The sequence below is a fragment of the Suillus bovinus genome (genome assembly GCF_016758785.1).
Source record: "Suillus bovinus strain UH-Sbo-P2 chromosome Unknown EDB93scaffold_2, whole genome shotgun sequence".
NCBI lineage: Eukaryota > Fungi > Basidiomycota > Agaricomycetes > Boletales > Suillaceae > Suillus > Suillus bovinus.
In genome coordinates, this window is record NW_024542058.1 from 209653 (window position 1) to 229356 (window position 19704).

At 47.0% G+C, this 19704-nt stretch overlaps 11 protein-coding genes across 11 annotated transcripts; 6 read left to right on the forward strand and 5 right to left on the reverse strand.

Moving 5' to 3' along the window:
• Positions 1–174: 174 nt before the first annotated feature.
• Positions 175–1424, reverse strand: EDB93DRAFT_1245074 (uncharacterized protein; the record flags this gene model as incomplete). The annotated part of the gene is made up of 8 exons (XM_041452273.1): positions 175–216; positions 269–382; positions 433–623; positions 672–797; positions 853–931; positions 985–1140; positions 1195–1307; positions 1364–1424. The coding sequence occupies 8 exons, from the start codon at positions 1422–1424 to the stop codon at positions 175–177; spliced, it is 882 nt and encodes a 293-aa protein (XP_041312996.1).
• A 783-nt stretch (positions 1425–2207) lies between these two features.
• EDB93DRAFT_276292 (uncharacterized protein) lies at positions 2208–2764 on the forward strand. Its single transcript, XM_041455936.1, has 3 exons — positions 2208–2451; positions 2510–2552; positions 2605–2764. The coding sequence occupies exons 1-3, from the start codon at positions 2329–2331 to the stop codon at positions 2670–2672; spliced, it is 234 nt and encodes a 77-aa protein (XP_041312997.1). The 5' UTR covers positions 2208–2328; the 3' UTR covers positions 2673–2764.
• On the forward strand, positions 2606–3357 carry EDB93DRAFT_1114661 (uncharacterized protein). Its single transcript, XM_041448251.1, has one exon. The coding sequence runs from the start codon at positions 2857–2859 to the stop codon at positions 3199–3201; it is 345 nt and encodes a 114-aa protein (XP_041312998.1). The 5' UTR covers positions 2606–2856; the 3' UTR covers positions 3202–3357.
• Positions 3343–5086, reverse strand: EDB93DRAFT_1274600 (Alpha/Beta hydrolase protein; the record flags this gene model as incomplete). The annotated part of the gene is made up of 9 exons (XM_041454387.1): positions 3343–3458; positions 3505–3532; positions 3584–3671; positions 3725–3881; positions 3904–3977; positions 4033–4179; positions 4230–4419; positions 4468–4591; positions 4649–5086. The coding sequence occupies 9 exons, from the start codon at positions 5084–5086 to the stop codon at positions 3394–3396; spliced, it is 1311 nt and encodes a 436-aa protein (XP_041312999.1). The 3' UTR covers positions 3343–3393.
• A 353-nt stretch (positions 5087–5439) lies between these two features.
• EDB93DRAFT_1114662 (uncharacterized protein) lies at positions 5440–6312 on the reverse strand. Its single transcript, XM_041448252.1, has 5 exons — positions 6212–6312; positions 6098–6155; positions 5947–6048; positions 5662–5884; positions 5440–5603 (listed from the first exon to the last, which is right to left on the reverse strand). The coding sequence occupies exons 1-4, from the start codon at positions 6285–6287 to the stop codon at positions 5797–5799; spliced, it is 324 nt and encodes a 107-aa protein (XP_041313000.1). The 5' UTR covers positions 6288–6312; the 3' UTR covers positions 5440–5603; positions 5662–5796.
• Positions 6313–6338: 26 nt separating this feature from the next.
• Positions 6339–7176, forward strand: EDB93DRAFT_276367 (uncharacterized protein). Its single transcript, XM_041455937.1, has 3 exons — positions 6339–6670; positions 6731–7027; positions 7096–7176. Exons 1-2 carry the CDS (start codon positions 6428–6430, stop codon positions 7022–7024), a joined length of 537 nt encoding a protein of 178 aa, XP_041313001.1. The 5' UTR covers positions 6339–6427; the 3' UTR covers positions 7025–7027; positions 7096–7176.
• A 275-nt stretch (positions 7177–7451) lies between these two features.
• On the reverse strand, positions 7452–9196 carry EDB93DRAFT_1099662 (N-terminal C2 in EEIG1 and EHBP1 proteins-domain-containing protein; the record flags this gene model as incomplete). Its single annotated transcript, XM_041446935.1, has 3 exons — positions 7452–8150; positions 8207–8347; positions 8402–9196. The coding sequence occupies 3 exons, from the start codon at positions 9194–9196 to the stop codon at positions 7452–7454; spliced, it is 1635 nt and encodes a 544-aa protein (XP_041313002.1).
• Positions 9197–9855: 659 nt separating this feature from the next.
• EDB93DRAFT_1237462 (uncharacterized protein) lies at positions 9856–10715 on the forward strand (the record flags this gene model as incomplete). The annotated part of the gene is made up of 2 exons (XM_041451417.1): positions 9856–10019; positions 10070–10715. 2 exons carry the CDS (start codon positions 9856–9858, stop codon positions 10713–10715), a joined length of 810 nt encoding a protein of 269 aa, XP_041313003.1.
• Positions 10716–11461: 746 nt separating this feature from the next.
• Positions 11462–14633, forward strand: EDB93DRAFT_1237463 (hexokinase; the record flags this gene model as incomplete). Its single annotated transcript, XM_041451418.1, has 16 exons — positions 11462–11485; positions 11512–11570; positions 11636–11671; positions 11734–11767; positions 11804–11824; positions 12017–12089; positions 12160–12377; positions 12425–12441; positions 12506–12617; positions 12670–12873; positions 12926–12982; positions 13077–13145; positions 13171–13214; positions 13267–13484; positions 13963–14030; positions 14574–14633. 16 exons carry the CDS (start codon positions 11462–11464, stop codon positions 14631–14633), a joined length of 1314 nt encoding a protein of 437 aa, XP_041313004.1.
• Positions 14634–16676: 2043 nt separating this feature from the next.
• Positions 16677–17302, reverse strand: EDB93DRAFT_1099664 (uncharacterized protein; the record flags this gene model as incomplete). Its single annotated transcript, XM_041446936.1, has 4 exons — positions 16677–16859; positions 16929–17043; positions 17093–17174; positions 17263–17302. 4 exons carry the CDS (start codon positions 17300–17302, stop codon positions 16677–16679), a joined length of 420 nt encoding a protein of 139 aa, XP_041313005.1.
• Positions 17303–17926: 624 nt separating this feature from the next.
• On the forward strand, positions 17927–19069 carry EDB93DRAFT_1074886 (SET domain-containing protein; the record flags this gene model as incomplete). The annotated part of the gene is made up of 2 exons (XM_041445127.1): positions 17927–18800; positions 18855–19069. The coding sequence occupies 2 exons, from the start codon at positions 17927–17929 to the stop codon at positions 19067–19069; spliced, it is 1089 nt and encodes a 362-aa protein (XP_041313006.1).
• Positions 19070–19704: the final 635 nt, after the last annotated feature.

A 19704-nucleotide genomic window follows, 5' to 3' on the forward strand; every position in this document is an offset into this window, starting at 1 on the left:
CGTTAAGGAGATACGATAGGCAGCTCTTATGGGCAATATGCCAAAACTGTGTTCTATGATAAAATATTGCCCATGTGCGACATTTCGGGTTTCATCGTAACATAAATAAAACACGAAACGACTACGCAACTCTAGTTGTGCGAAAGCAAAAGATCGTCTAATATACAATTTATTCTAATTCCCATCCATCATGCTGGCATGAATGATCTCTGTCTCCTTTGTGACGGGTACAGTCATCGGTTCATGCTCCAGACCACATCGCGTATACCTGGCTCTCTGAAGAGCCACTATTGGCGCCCCTTGGTTCAAGGGACCGTGTCATCATGGACTTGCCGCCTACTTGGAAGTGTACTTGCAGGATGGTGAGGCAGAATACAATTCCCTTTAGAAATGTTGTACAGCCGGCGTGTGTCGAAAACCAATTGAACCCACCATAGTAGGAGACACAGCGTCCAGCACGGTATATTGACCATTGGATCCGGACAGGTATGCCAGAAGAATCGAAAGGACGCCCGTCGCATATATAGCGCCACTTTCCACAATGACGATCAAAATGGGTAAATACATCGCAAATCCATCTGACATGAAACGTCGAGTGTGATAGATGCGCCAAGCGATCAAAGCTACGAGTCGTCGTCAGAGCCTGCAAATCAGTTATGGGATAGACGCACAAGTGCAGGTGACACTTGTAATCATAGTCAACGTGAAGAATGTGGTGATCCATGAGTGAGCAGTGGTGAAAACGGTGGATGAACTGTTGGCCTTGGAAAGGGACCACACGATGATGTACCCAGTCACTGCGAAACGTCATGGGTAAGATGATGATCGAACAGTACCCTTCAAGATGCTCACCAGTGTTCGTACACAGCACGATTAGACCAGGGATTGCGACGAAGAGACTTCTGTGGTTAAGTACGTAACATCGCCAAACCTACTGCCCTATCACTGAGACAAGAGAACAACATGCCAAGCAGAGAAACTCACAAGGACGCAATCAGCGAGAATGGTTTGCGTAACGTAAAGTACAGTTTTTGCGTATTCCAATGGCGACGCAAGGTTAGCATAGTAGGCATTTGCACTCATTTTGCCCACATTGAATACGAATGCCTCCATAATTCGAACAAAATCAACAATTAGATGCTGAGATTAATGATGTTGAGCAATTCTGACAAAGGAATTGAGTAATACACTGACAGCCGTTGCCATACAGAACAGCACAGTTGCGATTGGGATGAGTAGTCGCCGATTTGAGCCAGTGTTCTTGAGCAGGACGAATAGTGTTAAGCAGTACAATACCAAGAACACGCCTGTTTGAGATGGTGAGATTCGGCACCATTACCTCCTTCGCCAATCGACAACGTACCATAAAACAAAGTTTCTAGAAACAAAGCTAAGAGTGAAGCTTCATCCAAAGGTATGCCCATGATTACGATCGGTGGTATGTTGAATCAGGTCCTGAAGGATATCAAGCCAATGAAGTTATTGGGTGGATGTAGTCCTTCTTTAAGTACGTACTTTCGGCCAATCAACTTGTGAGCGGTTGGATGATAGACATTTTGCAATTCGACGCTGTGTTAGCGACTAGTCCGCAGTGCGCATCTGATGATGATGGGCGTCTGTGCTATAATGCATTCAAAGAACACTGTTGGTAAGGCGACCGGTACCACATAACTTGTAGTTGTTGTACCATCAGATCTCAATGAGGCCCATCAGCGAAGCTGTGCATATATCTGACCGTTTTCACATGGATCGAATGTGTGGCATTGTTGGCAATGGTTATAGAAAGACCAATTTGCGGCCTACTACAGTAGGTTGAACATTATTTGCTTCGCGACCTTTCTCACTTGGAGTATCTAGGCACAAGTAAGAATGGGGACAATTTTATGAAGTCAGACACGAAACATTACGGACCGAGACTGAGACTAAGAGAAGCTGAGACCGCCGCATCATGACAGAGTAGAACGGAGTTCAAATTGCTTTCATGATGTGCATGTACTCAGATGTTTGGATGTGACAACATAGTTGATTGCACCTCATCAGTGAACGCGATATGATATTGCATGTTGGGTGAAGCGGACTCGGAGGAGAAAGCACTTGATGCGACCAAGATGCGACGCGATACTCGCGACCTCACGCGAACGCCGAAGATCAGCACAGTACCAATATGGTAACAACTTATGTAACCGACACAGTTCTGCTCCTTGGACTCGAGTTCATACAACAAAGTACTTTTACCCTTATCGGTTTATGCAATCCCTGAGACCTGACTCGGAGCAAACAAACAAGGTATGGACAGGGACCAACCTCAGGTTGGAAAACTAGAATATCATGACAATCGCGGCTTGCTGTAAAGCGGTCATGGTTCAACATGCACAAACTGCAAATTATGTCCTGTCTGAAAGACTTGGAGCTCAAGGCCTCTTCGAATATGATCGGCTGTCCGATTGTTATGTACGAACACCTTCTCTTTGGATGATCATGCTAGAGCAAGAATTGATCTTTTTTGCAGAGCGAGATGAGGGGAATCAGCATCGCTGAAGGTGACATTTTAGGTTGGTAACTTTTAGCCTTCTCCGGTGACGTGATGCTGATTAAAGATTCCAGGAACTTTCCATGCGTCAGTGGACCACATCGATCTCGGCGCCAACCAAAGACTGACAGATAAATTATAGGACTCGTTGCAGATACATTGGCGCAAACGTACAAATTACCTCTCTCGACACACCCAGATGGGCCACTTACGATGCATGAAATCTCGTTATTCGATGAGGCAACTGAGACAGTTTCATTCTCAGCCGACTTTACACAAGCGTTCATGCAATATGTGCAGCCGCGCTGTCAGCTGATGGTCGAATCATGGGACACCGTATGGCCTATGACGCAGCCGTCGACCAAAGGGTCTCCCAAAGTCTCGTCGATCTGTATGTCGTCAACGCGATCAAGACAGATGCCGCGTGGTACGTAGAACATGGCGTGTTTACGCACAAGGCCATCGTGCATATGGAGGATGCAGCTTTGTCGGCAGCTTTGCCTCGCCTAGATGAGTTGCTCGCTGGGATGGAGGTTGAGCCATATGTGTCGTCGCCCATCATATCGGATAAGTGCTGGGAGGAATTTCGCAAGACGTTGCCTGTCTACAGCTCCCCTCATGCTGAGGTGCCAGTACAGCCTACCTTGATTTTGGAGCAAGCTCGACTTTGAAGCTCTGGGTCGCTATCATTAGCCTTGCACAAAAATATGATGCTCGTAATTAGTTAAATATCTGGGAAACGCCAATGGCATGCTCTACGTAATGCTATCCGGGCCTAAGATAGATACTCGTCCCATGAATATATTCGCCGGAGTGTTTGCGGAAGTTCCCAGCGCACTATGCACACGTTCATATGCAAGTTTCTAGAGCTTTGATTGCCCTAAAGAAATAGCGTACTTCCTATGCAGAAAGTCGGTGATAACTTGCGCTGTATGAACAGTTAGACAATCGATTAGTCCTTTATTACAACATACCAAGCTCTTCTGGAGACTCCTGAGGAATCTAAGGAACGATTGTGTTAGTTATACAAATATTTGAAGACGAGATACAGACGAGATGGCCAGACGACTTGAATATGACGTTAGCTGAATTTGCAGGCCTGCGCCAAGCACGCTGCTTTCTCACTTCCAATAGCATCAACCTGTCAAATAATGCTTATCAGTTAGAGAACTTGGTCCCGCCGCCTTGGCTTACACATCCTGGCTTTGTTCTCCGGGAAGAATCCACAGTAACTCAATCTTTTCGTCAAGTGTTTCCATCAATTCCCAGGTTTCACGGCTAGCTCTTGTGTGCGCCATGACGAGAGCCTCGTGAACAGGAGGCGTTTTCAATCTGACGCATCCACTTTCATCTTCGTATAGCCCAAAATCAACATAGAGCCCGAAGGACGTCAGGATGCCAAGTGGAGAACATGGGCGAGCATTTAAAGGAACGCAAGGCTTCCTCCCTACAACCATAGTCAGTAGTACTCAGACGCAAGAGCATTGTGAAAGTTTGAGCACCGTGATGGCCATTGATCGCGTCTTATCAACGAAGCCCCAGTCAAGTACTGCGTGCGCTCCCACACAAAGTCTCGGTAAGTATCAATCATCGCATCGAGGAGTATCATCGAGGAGAACAAGGCAGGGAAATGCAACGCGGTTAACGTCCTGTGCGATATTGTAAGGTTCAGCAGGTCTCTGAACCACCAACGACATACACTGAGCAACCTCCATACGAGTGTCCTGCCGCCACCAAGGTCCGGAAGGAGAAGCCATACGTTTGCCGTGATTCACCGATGGATGCAGGAAGTCGATGGAGTTGGATAGGGAGAGCAGATGCTTCTACCTCTTCTGGCATGTAGTTGACGAGAAAGTTTGCAATGTCTCTCGCATTGTCAGTCCAATCAACTGCTGTCAATTAAATTCAAGCGGGAGGTCTGGAAAACGTCATCTCACAGCTACCACTGAGATTCTGTCTGTTTAGCAGAGCAGAGTCCCCATGTTGCACGGACTCCCATGACCATATTTCATCTACGATGTCACAGGTAGCTAGTAGATAGCATAAAGTGGTCTCCCATATCTAATAAATGATTAGATTAGATTCCTAGCGTGCATGTACAGACATCACAAGGCTCACTTCCTTCGGAAAACCCGTTGCATGCACAAGGAACAAGGTGATCCCCTTCGTTCTGACTTTGTCCTCCTTTTCCTTTTTCACGTATCGATTGACACAATTCCACAGTAACCTTTCGTCCACGACCCCAGAGTTGCCGTCCTCCACTTGCCGGACCTGTGATTCCATGAATTCAAGTCCTAGTTTCTTGATATACCTCTCGGTCCTTTTCGAAGAGCGAGGAGGTGGCTCCGGAACTGGAACATCTGGGGTGACTCTGGGAGTAGCTGCAGGTATGATATGCGTGCTGATGTTGTAGATGCCAAGTAAGTCATCGGACCTGGGCTTGGAGGGCAGGGGCGGGACTTTGGCGTGTCCTTCATGGGGTTTGAATGGCACCCATGGGCGCGGTTTCACGGTCGTCCGGAGTGTTGTAGGTGTGTAGGGATATGAGAATATCATAAGTGTCAATGACCGTGGCAGCTGCCTGTCTTTTTTCTATGATTCCGATTACGAGAAAACCGGATTAACTATGTTGCAGAATCAGAATTAGATGCCATCGTGGGTGGGCTATAACCACCCGAGTCTTGGAATAATCGGCCGATCCAAAGCTTCGGTAGTAGGTATGTGTGTTCAATCATGATGCACGATGGATACATTTCATGACACGATCACCACCCGGAAAGGCTTCTGGGCGTTCAAGACTTCAAGTTGTGATTCAGAAAGCATATGATGGAAGTACACATCCAAAGAGCCGCTGACTAAGTGATCCTTAGAAGGTCTTCGGAATGCCATCTACTTATAAGGTTATTACGGCCTATATTATCACATTCTCATCATATGTAGCCTGGTTGCATGTGTGAAGGCCTGAGCCTGGTATACTATCATTTTATATATAGGAGTATTCAGCAGGTACGCATAAATCATGTCTACTGTTGTACAAGCCTGACGATGGGGAAGACTGCGAGTCCTACCCTTCCTGTGTTTAAACAGATATTAGCAATGCGAATCAGACTCAGCGTCAACTCCTCCCTGACATGGCATGTGTACCGGTTGCCCACACTAAATTCAGGACGTGACTGAATCAGAAAAAAAGCAGTCCACAACAGAAAATAATCACGCAGTCACAGTCGGACCCAATAATATATAGCACGATAATCACGACTTCAAGTCTACGACGAAAACTTGATCGCGCCAGTCTTAGCATCCGTGAACGTGAACATCGCACCGTGCGATACGAGCAACGCAAATATCGCAGTCCTAAGTAAAAGTAACGTATCCTAAAGTCAGAACTTTGCGCACAGCGCACACGAAGAACTCACATCAGAGCCGTCCAAGGCGTGCTCCCACCCTCCTTTGTCCGAATAGGGTGCTGGTTCATAAAGCTGCTGAGCGCGAGCAGGGCTACTGGCCATGCTAGGTACCTGTGATGGGATGAGTACAGGGCAAGAGCAGCATGAAATTATGGCGTACCTATTTCTGGAAACTAGCACTAAGCCAGCGAGGAACATGCCCATCGAGCCCATAGTGTCTGTCCAGTCAGTCACAAGTGAGTTCTGTGGAAGCGAGCGCATGTGGGGTACTCACCAGCGGATTCTGCATGCCATGTTTTTGGCAGAGTTAGCCTGGTTTCTCGAGTCGAATCTCTTGCGTCTGTTGACATGTTAGAACAAGCGTCGAAGCAAAATGCACGCCGGCCATCGTAACTAACCTACTCACGTGACTACTACTTCCGGCCAAAGCACAAAGTACCAAGTCCATTTCTCCTCCTACTACGTAGGCTCCTGCCTAACATCACCAACCATGTTCCCCACCCCCCAGGTCCTCTCTTCAGCCCTATCCAAAATTTCCACTCCCTTCCGCCGCTCCCAACTCGGTCTCTTCCACGGTAAAACCAAACAATACGGAAACAACGTCCCCCATTCAAAACACAAAACCCGACGCACATGGCTTCCCAACGTCCACACTAAACGCTTGATGTCAGATGCGCTTGGGCGTGATCTGAAAGTAAAGCTTACGACGCGTGCGCTCAAGAGTATCAATAAGGTGTGTCTTGTGTTTTTTCGTGTTTGTATCTTGCATTCTCATTTTGCTTTTTGGGAGTAGCATGGCGGAGTCGATAACTACCTCCTACGGACCAAACCCGATTTATTGGGTATGGAAGGGATGCGTCTTAGGATCTTGGTGCGCGAACGGTTAGACGTTAAACGTGCCGAAGACGAGGCCTTGGCACAAGCAGAAGCGAAGGTCCAGCTCGAGAAGGAGAAGAAGGAAGCAAAACAGAGACGCAGAGCGCAAGCTGCGAATGCACGGAAATCAAGAGAGGTGAGGCAGACTATCACTGGGGGGATATTTGGGTCGGTGGGGTCGAGCTCTACGCATCGAGTTAATGCGTCATAGCTAGTGAGTCAGGGTTATTCAGTGCTTCTTGGAAGATATCTGAGCTGGTAATTATGTTGTCAATGTTGCAGATCAGTGACGTGCGTAGCTGTCTGTAGCATATACTCCTAGATAATACCTCGAATTTCAACGACCCCCAAGTTAAACTCGCGCGTATAACATTTCATTTTGAACGTCCAGCGCCCTATCGCAAGAATAATCCTACTAAGGCATGACTATATATCATACCGTGCAATTTATGTAGTGAAAGATGAACAAACAGAACGACGTGATAGGAGCGTGATGTGATTATAGATATAAACGAAAAGCTGATTATCTGAATCGTCCCAGAGTGCAGTGCAATAACGAATCGAAAACCTGAATAACAAATAACAAGAGCAAGAAAAAAACGTGGATTTGGACGTAGGAAAAATAATGACCCTTACGATCATGATGCAACTCCCGCATGGAGCACCTTCCGCCACCACACTCGCTTCTCCACAATAGCCGTATTCGACACAGCAGTGCTCACTCCCACTCCATCATTGACCCCCGATCGACTTGCGGCCATACTTTTCACAGACGGCGCGCGTAATGAGCCAGTCCACTTCGAGTACACACTTTGATAATCGCTCTCCGAGTCTAGACGCGCTGGAAGAGGGTGACTCAAGTCCACGGAATTCGAATTCGAATATAGAGATTCGTCTGCGAGTCTTGCTTCATCCTCACCCTCCACATCGACTCGGACGTGCTCGTCTTCTGTGGTGGGATCTCTAGAGTGGACAAGCGAGACCTCGTGGAGATATGTGAAGGGGGTGAGTTGCCCAGGAGATGTGACAGGTACAGGATTAAACAGCGCTTCGATGAGCTTTTCTGTTCCCCGGATACCACGAGTATTGGGGAGCTGGCTCGCATCCAACGGGTTCTTTTTCCGTTTGGGCCTGTGTTTTCCAGAAGAGTGGGTCGAGATGGTGGATACAGAGGAGGAGGATGAGTTTTCGTGTGCGTAGAGGTCGAGGGTGCGTGGTCGTGTTCGAAAGATGTCGCTGTCGAGTAGACCGGCTACCCCGCTTAAAATCTCTCCTTTAGGGAGAGGTGGGGCGATGTAAGATGATTCGCCGCTGATGTGTTCTAATTGAACGGTGAGCTACGAAGAAATGGCGGGTAAGTCAAAAAAAACAGAGAGATTGACGGTGGAAATACCTTGAGTGTAGCATTAGTCTTGCTCTGCCTAAGCAAATAGCGGCGAGTGACGACTCCAGCGTCCACGTATTGAGCGAGATCTAAGCTGACGGTGCCAAGCCTAGGATTTCGAGGTGCATCCGGATCACCCGGAATAACTCGCTGGGAAATATAGTGAGGAAAGATTATAAGACAGAGCTAGCACGAAAAACGGACCTGCATGACGACAAATTTTGCCTCACAACATCCGAGCTGGTTGGTTTCCCTGGTAATACCCATCTGCACCATAACATCGAGAGTATGTTCCCAGACCACACTGTGTTCCTTGAGCTGTTCGAACATAGTGTGACCTTTGGCAGGGGCATACGCATTTGGAAGTGATTTAGCAAGGGAAGGGGATGGGTCTGGTGGGGTAGATTGTGGTAACCAATCGGCGGAAAGATATTGTGGTGGCACATGTTGTGAACGAGATGATGAACTAAGCGTGGTGCGCGTATCTGAAGTTGAAGCAGGGGATACGTGTGTGTTTGAAGATACTACGACTGAGGGGATGGATAGATCGTGTGAGTGGGAGTGGGATGAGTTTGAGTTGGTGATGCTTTGAGCATCAGCGTCAGGGTTGGGTGGGTCAACTTCGCATTCGTTGAGCTTCTCCTTCTCTTTTCCTTTAGCTGACGTGGGACTTGCGGTTACCCTGCCCTTGCGATTGCTCTTCACCTTGCCCAATAGACCACCGCCAGATGTGACCCCCTTGAACTTCCAGCGTACTTCGAATTCTCCATTGACGAAGGGGACGCTACTGAGCTGATGTATTGTAAGGCGCAAGAGAAATATAGCATGACGAGGCAGGAGATGTGCAAGCTGAGCACGAAAGCTAGTATGGGTAGGGCTAGCGGGTCGAATTGGGGATTTTGGACGGGGATCAGGCGGAGGCCGCTTGTGATGAGCTGACGAGAGACAAGGTTTCTTAGCGGTTGATGCACGTTCACTGACTGGTGGGTGTCGAGGCATGAGAAGACAAGCATCCCAAGTAGAACTAGTCCAATACTTGACTTGCCAATTCTAGATTACAATGCCACATCAATTAATTACATATCCACCCGTTTAGCGCGGAGTCACTATAAAATCCACAATTTACGTCTTGTCTTCCACTCGGAGCCTTAAGAACTCAACAAGGTCGTCTACGGGTACTACAAAAGGTTAGCAGTCTCGGTCACAAAATAAAAATGCATCAGAAGCATGGACTTCATTGACGTAAATTTACCTCTTTACAAGGAATGCCACGTTTGAGCTGGTTCTTGATGAATGAATTCTCGGGGATGGCCAAAAAGAGGTGAAGGTGTCTAACTCACGTCCTTGTCTAACAGTGGTGACGGCGCGCTGGCTTGAATTAAAGGATGTCGCGGAGGTCGAGCAAGGTTTGCTGGGAATTACCAAATGTGTTTACAAAGGAATGTCCAAAAAAGCGTCAAAGAGAGTGAACAAGCTCGCTTGAAGAACATATAATCCTTGTTCTGAAAACGGTTCAGGTTAATGATATAAAGCAATTCGCCAATCTCTTCTTTAACTACATACTACTACTACTTTTCTTCACAATGTACCAAGTTCGTCCTGCACACCCAATCCAAACAAAAGCCATCTGGGATTACGAGGAATCAGCAACTCCCACAATGGCTTCACAGCAATCTTATCCTTCAAACGTTCAGCTTCCTCGCAAGTTGCAACGGCCACAATACCTCGAGGTCCCTCCTCAAAATATCGCTGCTATCGATTCTGAACTCTCTCATGTCCCAGTCGACTATGTACGACGTGGTCTCAGGAATCAGGCAAACCAGTCAGTAACATATTTTAACTCAAAATTCAATCTAACATATCATCTCTCAGGATGTTTGCTGGTATCGCAGCCCTTCAATTACCTTCGACCATGCATCGTTCCCAACTCCACCACACACAAACTCTAACAATCCCAATTCGGCCATCCGGCCCCTCCTCTTCCTACCCTACGCACATACTTGCTCTCTCTAGATCATCCACCTCTTCCGATTCACAGCTCACTCTCGTAGCAACTCACGCACTCATACTCGCATCAAACTGTGCTTCACTCCCCCGTCTCCCCCCGTCTCCCCCATCCCACGGCGTCACAGCCAGCCTCACCCTCCCAGTACTCCCTCTCACCATACCTGCCCCGGCAGCATTCCAACCCTTACACACATTCCTTTACACCCATTCCGTACCCCAACTTATCTCCGCGCTCCTCCCAGCCATCCCGGCCTCCTTCCTATCCACCCTCACATCCTCACAAGCACTCCGCGCTACACTAGCCTCCGGACCTGCCCTCCACACCCTATCCGCCCACCTCATGTCCTCGGCCCCCGGCATGGGCGCACTCACAAATGTCGCTCAGAATATCGCTGCTGTATGGAGAAACGCGGTTGCACTGGGCATTCATGATCCTGAGCTCTGGCACTGTCTCGATTTGGCGTGGGAGGTCATTCTGGGTGCTATGAACCTTGGTGCCGGTGCGCGTTAATACTAGGATCGATTAATTCTTTGGACTCGGCACTGGTGGCTGTCCACGAACGAACTCTGTTTCCTTTTCCTTGAACTTCATCACTGTATTCCTGGATCTCTCCGCATCTCATCTCATCGCATATCTATCATCACATATATGCCCGTGTATCCCTGACCATTTCCTCTCTTCTTTTCCACTTTTCTCTTTTCATTATATCAAGACATCTATATGGCCGCTGAGATACAAAGTAATTTACCATCGAGACTTAATGTGTTTGAGAGTTTGTATCTACTATGTACCAGAACGATCAATATACCCCCCTGAGTTTCATTTTAGCTGAGCTCCGAATTGGCTTCAACCCATGGGATGTTCATTAATTGTGCCCAGACATGATCATCAGTTCTGTCGTATCTGTTCTTTGAGTGATGCGATTATGGGCGCTTCATCTTACTTTGAATCCCACTATTAAATAGTTAAATAATTAAATATTTGTAGCACTACTTTTTGAAAATAAATTCTGGAAATTACCGCCGGCCTCTACCAGCCTCTACCATTATGCAAATTGCTGTAACTGTCATACTAGACGTGTCGTGGACCAGAAGTTGATTTGGTCTGAGGACATATCATACGTTTATGGAGATGTATTTTCTATGCAAAGTAGGTACCGATGAAGGACTGCCATGGTCGTGAACTCAAACTCCACCTGCTGTCTCTCTTTCTCCTTCCATCATCTCTCCGCATAATACGTCATTTTTAAATCAAGAATGCCTGCCTCGCGTCGTGAAGTGGTAGCTTCACGCTAACTACTGGTCAGACAGTCGCCATTCGTACCCGGACGCAAGATGAGGAAGACCTCCCGCATGCAACAAAGAAGTACGCAGAATCACCGATCATACTTGACACATTGGTCTTGCCTTTATTATTTTGTGAAATCGCAGGACGATGGCTGACCACTTGAGAAAATACGAGAGTTGGTCAATCGTCACCCTATGATCAGGGGCTCCAATGATGGATCTACTGAATCCCCGTTGCACAGGTTCACACTCACACCGCAGAGGATGCGGATGATTGTCGAGGCTTTTACTGAGACGCTCGAATTTGGTTAGAACAAGCCCAACCAGATTGTAGTGCGTAGGTACTTCCTGCGTTCATACCGAATAAGATCACCCCCCTGCGCCTGTTGTTCAAACCCAATTCATCTTCGCAGTTGTTCATAGGATGAGACGATTCAATCTATGTCTCGATGTTCTTGATTCTTGACGATTTTCGCATTTACTTTCTGAGCGGTTTCCGACCGTGTGCTTAATCAGTGCTTGTAGCCTATGATTCCGACGCACGTGTTTGGATGGCCAACAGGTCAGGAGAAAGGAGATTTCCTTGCTCTTGATCTTGGTGAGTGGTTTTCCATTTGTGCCTTTTTGCTGAGCTCTAAATATACTCATGCGAATGCATTTCGTTATAGGTGGAACAAATTTGCGTGTTTGTCTTGTGACCCTTCAGGGAGAAGGAAAATTCGAGATTTCCCAAACCAAATATTGTTTGACTGAGGAGAAAAAACAAGATGATGGGCAGAAATTGTTCGATTTCTGTGCTGAATGCTTACGTACCTTTGTTGACACCAACACGGGCGAGGACGCGGGCCAACTGAAGCCTGGTCAATCCCTACCTCTTGGCTTTACCGTAAGTCAATGACTATCCTCACGTCATCCTTCTAACTATGTATTCAGTTCTCCTACCCTTGCTCGTGAGCGCGCATGATGCAATTGCTAGTTTAGTGCATACAAAATTATCTTGTTTTCGGTATCCAGGCAGGAACGCATCGATCACGGCGAGCTCATCCGCTGGACCAAGGGTTTCGGAGCTGGAAATACGGAGGGTAGGGATGTTGCCGAGATGTTCAAGAAGTCCCTTGAGAAATACGTACGTTCTGCCTATCTCATGTTTCTATTCCTACTGACTCGCATACGAACAGCAATTGCCCGTCAAATTGACCGCTCTCATCAACGATACAACTAGAACATTGATAGCATCACGCTATGTAAATCCTAAGACGAAGATCGCGGTTATCTTCGGAACTGGTTGTAACGCGGCTTACATGGAAAACGTCAAAAATATCACCAAAATAGAGCATTTGGGTATTGATTCTGGAGCTGAGATGGTGATTAATTGCGAATGGGTCTGTAGGGTTTGATCCTCATCTCTCTACATTATATTGACGAGTTTGGCAGGGTGCCTTTGATTCATTCGAACACGAGCATCTGCCTCGCACGAAATACGACACGATCGTCGATGATACTTCAAATAAGCCTGGTGAACAGGCGTTTGAATTGGGTACATCTTATTGTGCGGCATTATTAATGTGACATATCAACTGTCCAGAAACTGATTTCTGGCCGATACTTGGGCGAGATTTTGCGACTAGTTCTTTGCGAGCTCATCGACGAATGTGTACTCTTTCTGGGACAGACTCGAGAAACTATACTGCTTCGACACAGCATTCTTGTCTCTCGTGGAGAGGTACCACATTCCCACTCGAGTGAAAATGTGCATGCGCTCATTGTGTTCTCAGTGACGAACGGACGAACCTTCTCAATGTGATCGGAATCTTCACACGCTTCTTCGCCCTCGAGATGACGCTCGCGGAACGGCAGTTCTTCCGGGCTCTTGCCAAACTCATTGGAAGACGTGCTGCTCGTTTAAGCGCTTGTTGTATTGCCGCAATCGTCAGCAAGATGGGTTATCTCGAGGAGGGCTGTTCGGTTGGGGCGGATGGCTCCTTGTACAGGCGTAAAAGCCCTCTTTTCTGTACGGGCTGCAGGATACCAAGAGCCAGGAAGGAGCATGATCTGTCTTTCATGGGCGGGTGCGTGCGTCGTCAGCCTAGAAAATCGTATGACCGTCTTTATGATTATCACAGTTATAGTGCCAATCCTACCCCCCAGCCACTGTTTCAGCCGCCTCATCCACCGCCTGAGCTCAATCCTCTTCCAGATGGGCTTCCATATCCTCGACTATTTTCCTCTCCTCCAAACAACTTCTCGACCCTTACACGCATCACGGACAAACAGAACCTACTATTAGTCATCGGTATGACGGTGAAGGATGTCTGTGCCGTACTGGACTGAGTAGCGATGATACGGCATTATTCCTACGTTACTTTTTTTCTTTCGAATGGTCCTGCTAGCTACTATGAAGTGACCTGCAGATCGAAGTCTCCAATCGCATTTTCTTCCTTCCTCTTGCGTCTTTATCTTACGCATCGCAGTTCTCGACAGTCTCGTTCGTCGAAAAGCGGATGGAATGCATTCGTTGATTAGGTCAGGTTGGACCGATGTGTTTCATCCGTTGTTCCAAGGCAGCTCACATAATTCACATCTGTGCAGAAAACTACCTTCTTGGACATCGCTGTCGTCATTTGAGAAGCTACTATTGTCTGCACTATCGTCCTGCTCTCTGCCAAGGTATGACAACTGATATGAAATTGACTACTTTGCAATTACCTGACTATGCTTAATATGCACTTCCTTTCCCGCCCCCCTTAAACTCAGAAGCCTCGATCCGTACCCACGTGTGCAAACTGATCGGACACTTTGGTTCTTTTCTACGATATCAATAGCAGTATTTCACTCCTGGGTTCGGCGTGGCACCCAAGCACCATTTCATGCACACTCCTGCAGCAGGCATCGCATCATCTATGGCATCTTCAGACGGTCACGCCGAGGTATGTCCCTGTCGCCTTTCGCTTATCGCTCGATCTGCGGGTAATACTGAGCTTACTCATCCTAGTAGACATGCATGTGTAAGAACCAGCCTTTGTTCACCCAGATTTTATCAGTTCGTCCTGATGAAATTTTGAATGACTCGATCCCAGGATAGAACCTATTCATACGACATTCTTGTCTCCACCATGCCCAATGGTCGGACGCGAGTGGTTGACTGTGGTGCACACGTGCGCCCAATGCACAAAACGGCATGTATGTACTTTTCACTTTCTCTTGTCGAGCTCCAACTCGACGGTTAACCGAGGCTGACATAGAAATCGATTTGGACGACTGCATGTCTTGTCAAGTGAATGAGTGACAAACGGGAGACTAAACTACGCAGATTTTAGCTGATACGTATTTGAATCCATTTCCACCAAGACAAAAAGTACGCAAATTCGCCTACTCAATATCGCCCCTACTCATTATCCTATGAATTGTTGGATCAACCACAGTGCTAGCAGTACGAAAGCGGAAACATGACTCACCATGTCGTTGCTATTAACATGCAAATCGGCCCGCTTAACGGGAGCGTCAATCCAGAAGTTTCCCGGTTTGTTCTGATTTTACAAAGCGCGAAAGGTAAGTCGTCAGATGAAAACTGAATGCAAAAAACTGCGCCTACAAATAATGTACCGCAGGTCAACATCATACCGCGGCAGCAGTCCTGCTGGGCTTGGCAAGGATCGTATTCCAAGCCACATGCACTGACAGACATGAACGTTTTCAACGCAACAATAACAGCAGTGAAGGAGAGATTCATTGTTTGTTTGAGGTGTTATGATCTTCTACTGAGTTTGAATAATTTCTGGGGGAAGATGAGTCGCTTTTATATTGCGAAAAATAGTACTATGGCAGAACTCAGCCTATCGGAATGGTTGCGCCCAACTTACGATTCTGGAGAGCGAGAGTTTAGCAAGAATATATCTGCTCCAGATATGTCAGAAAAAGGTAAACGAACTCATGCCGCCGGCTTACAAGTCTCATGTGTCACAAGGTGCCTTTTAAGGACGGCGGAGAAAATATAAGGCCTTGTCAACACATGTGGCTCCCACAGAGATGTTCACTTCTAAAATGTCGTCGTCAATGTCGATTTGACCCTACGGCCGTCCTCTCATAAACTACTTACGCGGACCCTGAACCTTTCCTGATTTGGCCTACGAGCAATGCGATAAGTTCCGGTATACATGAAGAGAATGTGATAGCTTCAAGAAATGCGGGGTGAGCGAAGTTCCTCGTTTTCCCTAAATTGTCCAGTCCATAGCGCAAAAACTAATCAATATCGAGTTGAAGAAGATATGTCGGATGAATGAAGCGTTTTTGCGTACTTTGTACTCTTGGTGTGAATAGAGCCCATAAGTCGGTCATAAATCAAATCTGTGGCTAAAAAATCTTGGTTGATTAGTCGCTTGATTGATAAGGCAAGTAGTCGTTCGTACCGTTTGTGTCTGGCTTGTCCCGTCAAGTGAATGAAGTATAACCTACCGTTACATTGTCACCATTATTATGAATCGTGGGATCATACATGGCCCGACGTCAGTCTCGTTGATGCATCAACATGGTGTCACTGGAATATTTATTATACCGAGTTTGTCGTACCGTTGGAGTGTAAATGTTGATGCGAAGGTGGAGATTGAAATACCAACCATCGATCTGCTTTCCATAGCGCTAGAACATCAGCGAGATCGATATCCGATGATGTATGATCTCACGTCCCATAATTGTGAGAATGTGGGTTATATTTTATTCATGTCTAGTGGATTAGGCAGAACCGTCCCCTCCATAATCGCTGAGTTGGTGATCCTTGACTCATTTACTTATAAAACTCGACAAGCAAAGGCACGCACCTAGGTCCTGCTGTCAGGATATTTGTGCCACGCAGCCTCTCTTTTGCCATCTAGCACTTCGAGCTTGAGAGCTCCCCTCAGTCATAGGGGCTATTTTCAAGAACGTTGGTAGTTCGATCAGTCTGCACGACGAGAGTTTAGGCAGAACCTATGTATAACATAGAAGAACAGATGCCATGTACATGCCCATGTGAAAACAGAAGCGCTTCTGCTACCAATGTTGTTTTAATCCCGAACGTATTCCCTAAGTGCCGTGCGGACCTCGACGTTCGACTGTGACCGTACTTTGTATTTGCATTTTAGTGGCGCACACTCAGATGCCACGCACATGCCCATTTGGAAACGAAAGTGCTTCTGCTACCAGAGTTGTTTTAATCTTGAACGTATTCCTTACGTGCCGTGCGCACCCAGTCCCTAGGGTGAGGTGTGTATGCGAACGAGTGATTGTGTGTATTGTGTGTGTCTGTGTGCGCAAAATTGTTGAATAGATCCAGCGTCATACATTCTGCCTGAACAACGCTGCCCAGAATCACGCCGCTGCACGTAAAACATGCCTGTTCTGCCAAGTCTACAACACTGAGAATCAATTGTTTTGGTAGTATGAAAGCGAGTCACCTTCCTACCTGCTTGTGGAAGCGTGCTCGCACTCGCTCAATTGCAGGACTTGTGGTGGCATGGGCTTTCCCACAAGCGGACTTCAGCCCCCACTGAGAGTGCCGCTTTTTCAAGAGGTCAATCCTAGGTTATGTATTAAGCATGCTTTCAGCTAGAAAATAACAGAACTCACGAAGCATTGTATACATCAGCATCATAGTGTTTGCGTAGGCGAGAAACGATTTCAGTGTTACTGTACCCTTCGCCACGAAATACTCAATAGTCAACTTGATGAGATCATCAAGAACTTGAATAAGCGAAAATCAGCCAGGAATGAACTACTAGCACAGAAACCCTACTTACGGGAAGGAACTCGATCGTTCTTTCCAATTGTATTCGGCATCTGTGCAAGTAATTCAGCAGGAAAGGCAGATAGTTTTGGGCCATCCATTTAAACATCATCGCTAAAAACTTGTCCGCGGTTCGAGGAGGTCCTTGGTTACAGTCTGAGACCTACTGGTCCTGGATCCTCTTCCTTCCGAGTCCAATGAACTGTCTCGAAGCATCCGTCCTCAGATCGTTGACTGTTCACACCGTCCGGTTCGGGTTCCTGCCATCTTAGTTAGTTAGGGAATGGTGAATGGTAGTAAGTAGTGCAGAAAGTTGCGCCGTCGTGACGGAAATGCCTGGGCAGCACAACATTTACTAGCCATGAAAATTTTTACTCGATGTCGTTACTACTAATTCCTGACTGCTATCAAGTACCTTTTGCAAACAGCGGCAGAACTAATTAATGTTGGTATCGAGCGGCTTAGAAATACAACAGTAAATACAACGGACTTTGAAAATGTACACGGCAGCCAGGTGAGTAAGTTACGTTAGGTCACAATCAAAATGTGATGCGTGACACTTAAGGTTTTAAAATTTCAACTCTCCATGCGGTCGCAAAAAAGTAGCTTCTGCCTCATCTAGCCAGCTTTCTTCGGTGTGTTTTCCTTCGCCACACTTGCGCCTCGAAAAATATTGAATGACTCAGCCACTGATCGACTTGCGGACCACACTGTACGGGGGACGTTCTCTCTTTGCTATCCAACCCATTATCGAGGGGACCAACATCTTTACGTGCCAAGTTCCTTGTGCGCATGTGATTTACAAAGATTATCGCAGGGAAGTCTGTGCTCAGTGTTTCGCTTATGCCGCAAGTAATTCTCGAAGTATTGATGATCCACGGACTTGGGGTATTAAAAGCTGTAGGACAAATGCAGAGACTGTTTGGTTCTGTACAGACGAATGCAAGGTCACATGGGAAAGTGGGGTGATAGGTCCATTGATAGCAGGTGTCAATGCTCTTCTTGGCAAAGCAAAGATAGCCACTCGGAAGAATCCAGACAGGGACGGCTACGATCCGATATTGCCAAATGGTCCTCCTACACAAATCACGCAAGATTACATCGACAAAGCATGGGCGGACGTTGAGGAATTGGTTTCCTGTCGTGCCCGTCTTTCTTCATACTGCTCGACGATGAATTTAGAAGATATGGAACTCGAAATATCGCGCTCAGTTGCATCAGCCATCGTCCAGCGATATGTATCTGATCACCGTCTCGCCAGCCTTGCGACTTCTTCGATAATAACCACCTCAGATCTATGGAAGGAGGTTCTTGATCTCCAGAGCAGCGAGCTCCCGAACGTTAGTCTGCGGCCTTACATTCTCGCGGCGCATCTACGTGTATATGCTTTTCTGTGTTATTCGCTTCCAAAGCATCTCAGACAATATGTTCCTACTGTTCGACATATTCTTGCACGCGATACCGGGAATGCTTTCGGGATTTGGGATGGAGATAATAGAGACGAAATGCTGGGATGGGGCCTTTGGGCGGGCGCGAGTTATTTTAATCACAGTAAGAACCCAACTTCTTCGTAAGCCTTCTTACTTAAATCATCGGCCTATGAAGGTTGTTGCCCAAATGTCAAAAAGACGCGCGTCGGACGTACCATGCACTTCACCACCTCTCGCTCAGTCGAAATTGACGAGGAGCTCTGCATTAGTTATATTGATACTAATCAAACAGTTACGCAGCGCAAACGGGATCTACAAAACAGTTGGTTCTTCGCATGCCGGTGTCAGCGTTGCCAATCAGAAGAACCTGATGAGGCATCTCCGCATTGATGTACCTTTTTACACAGACGCAGCCAAGTCATGGATATAGGTGGTTGCGGCCGTACATACACTGGGGTTTTGGATGGATCCATTTATGCAACTAGGAGTCCATGCGGCGATACTAGTGGCAAGCTCGTCACAAAAATCGTAAGATGTGGGACTTTAATTGCAATGTGCGTGTAAGAACTTATGGCCAAATGCTGGAAAAGCGCATCAGGTTATATTCAAGGGTCCTGTTGTGACCTTGGCACTCATCTAGTCTTCTGTAATCTTTTATACAAGCTTGCGACAAGACGAAAAACAACGCGTGATAGAGACTTGAGTTACCATAATTAAGCGTTCCTCTAGTTTAACGTCTTCAGTGCTCGAGCAGGGTAAAATTTGTCCACTGTGACAGCTGAGCACTCAGCAACGAACTATTTACATGTTCGAGTCATGTCGTCGACCACAAGGTGAGAACGGAAACACGACTTACTGTAGCTCGATGAGTTGGCACGACCCCTCACCCTGAAGAGGACGGTAGGAAGACGTCTTACTTATATGTTCTTAATGACGCTCTGTGCACCCCGAAATACTCTTCAAACAGATGGCATTTGCATTGCCAACGCACCTCAGGCCTCAGGTTTGATTTGCCTGGCGGTAGA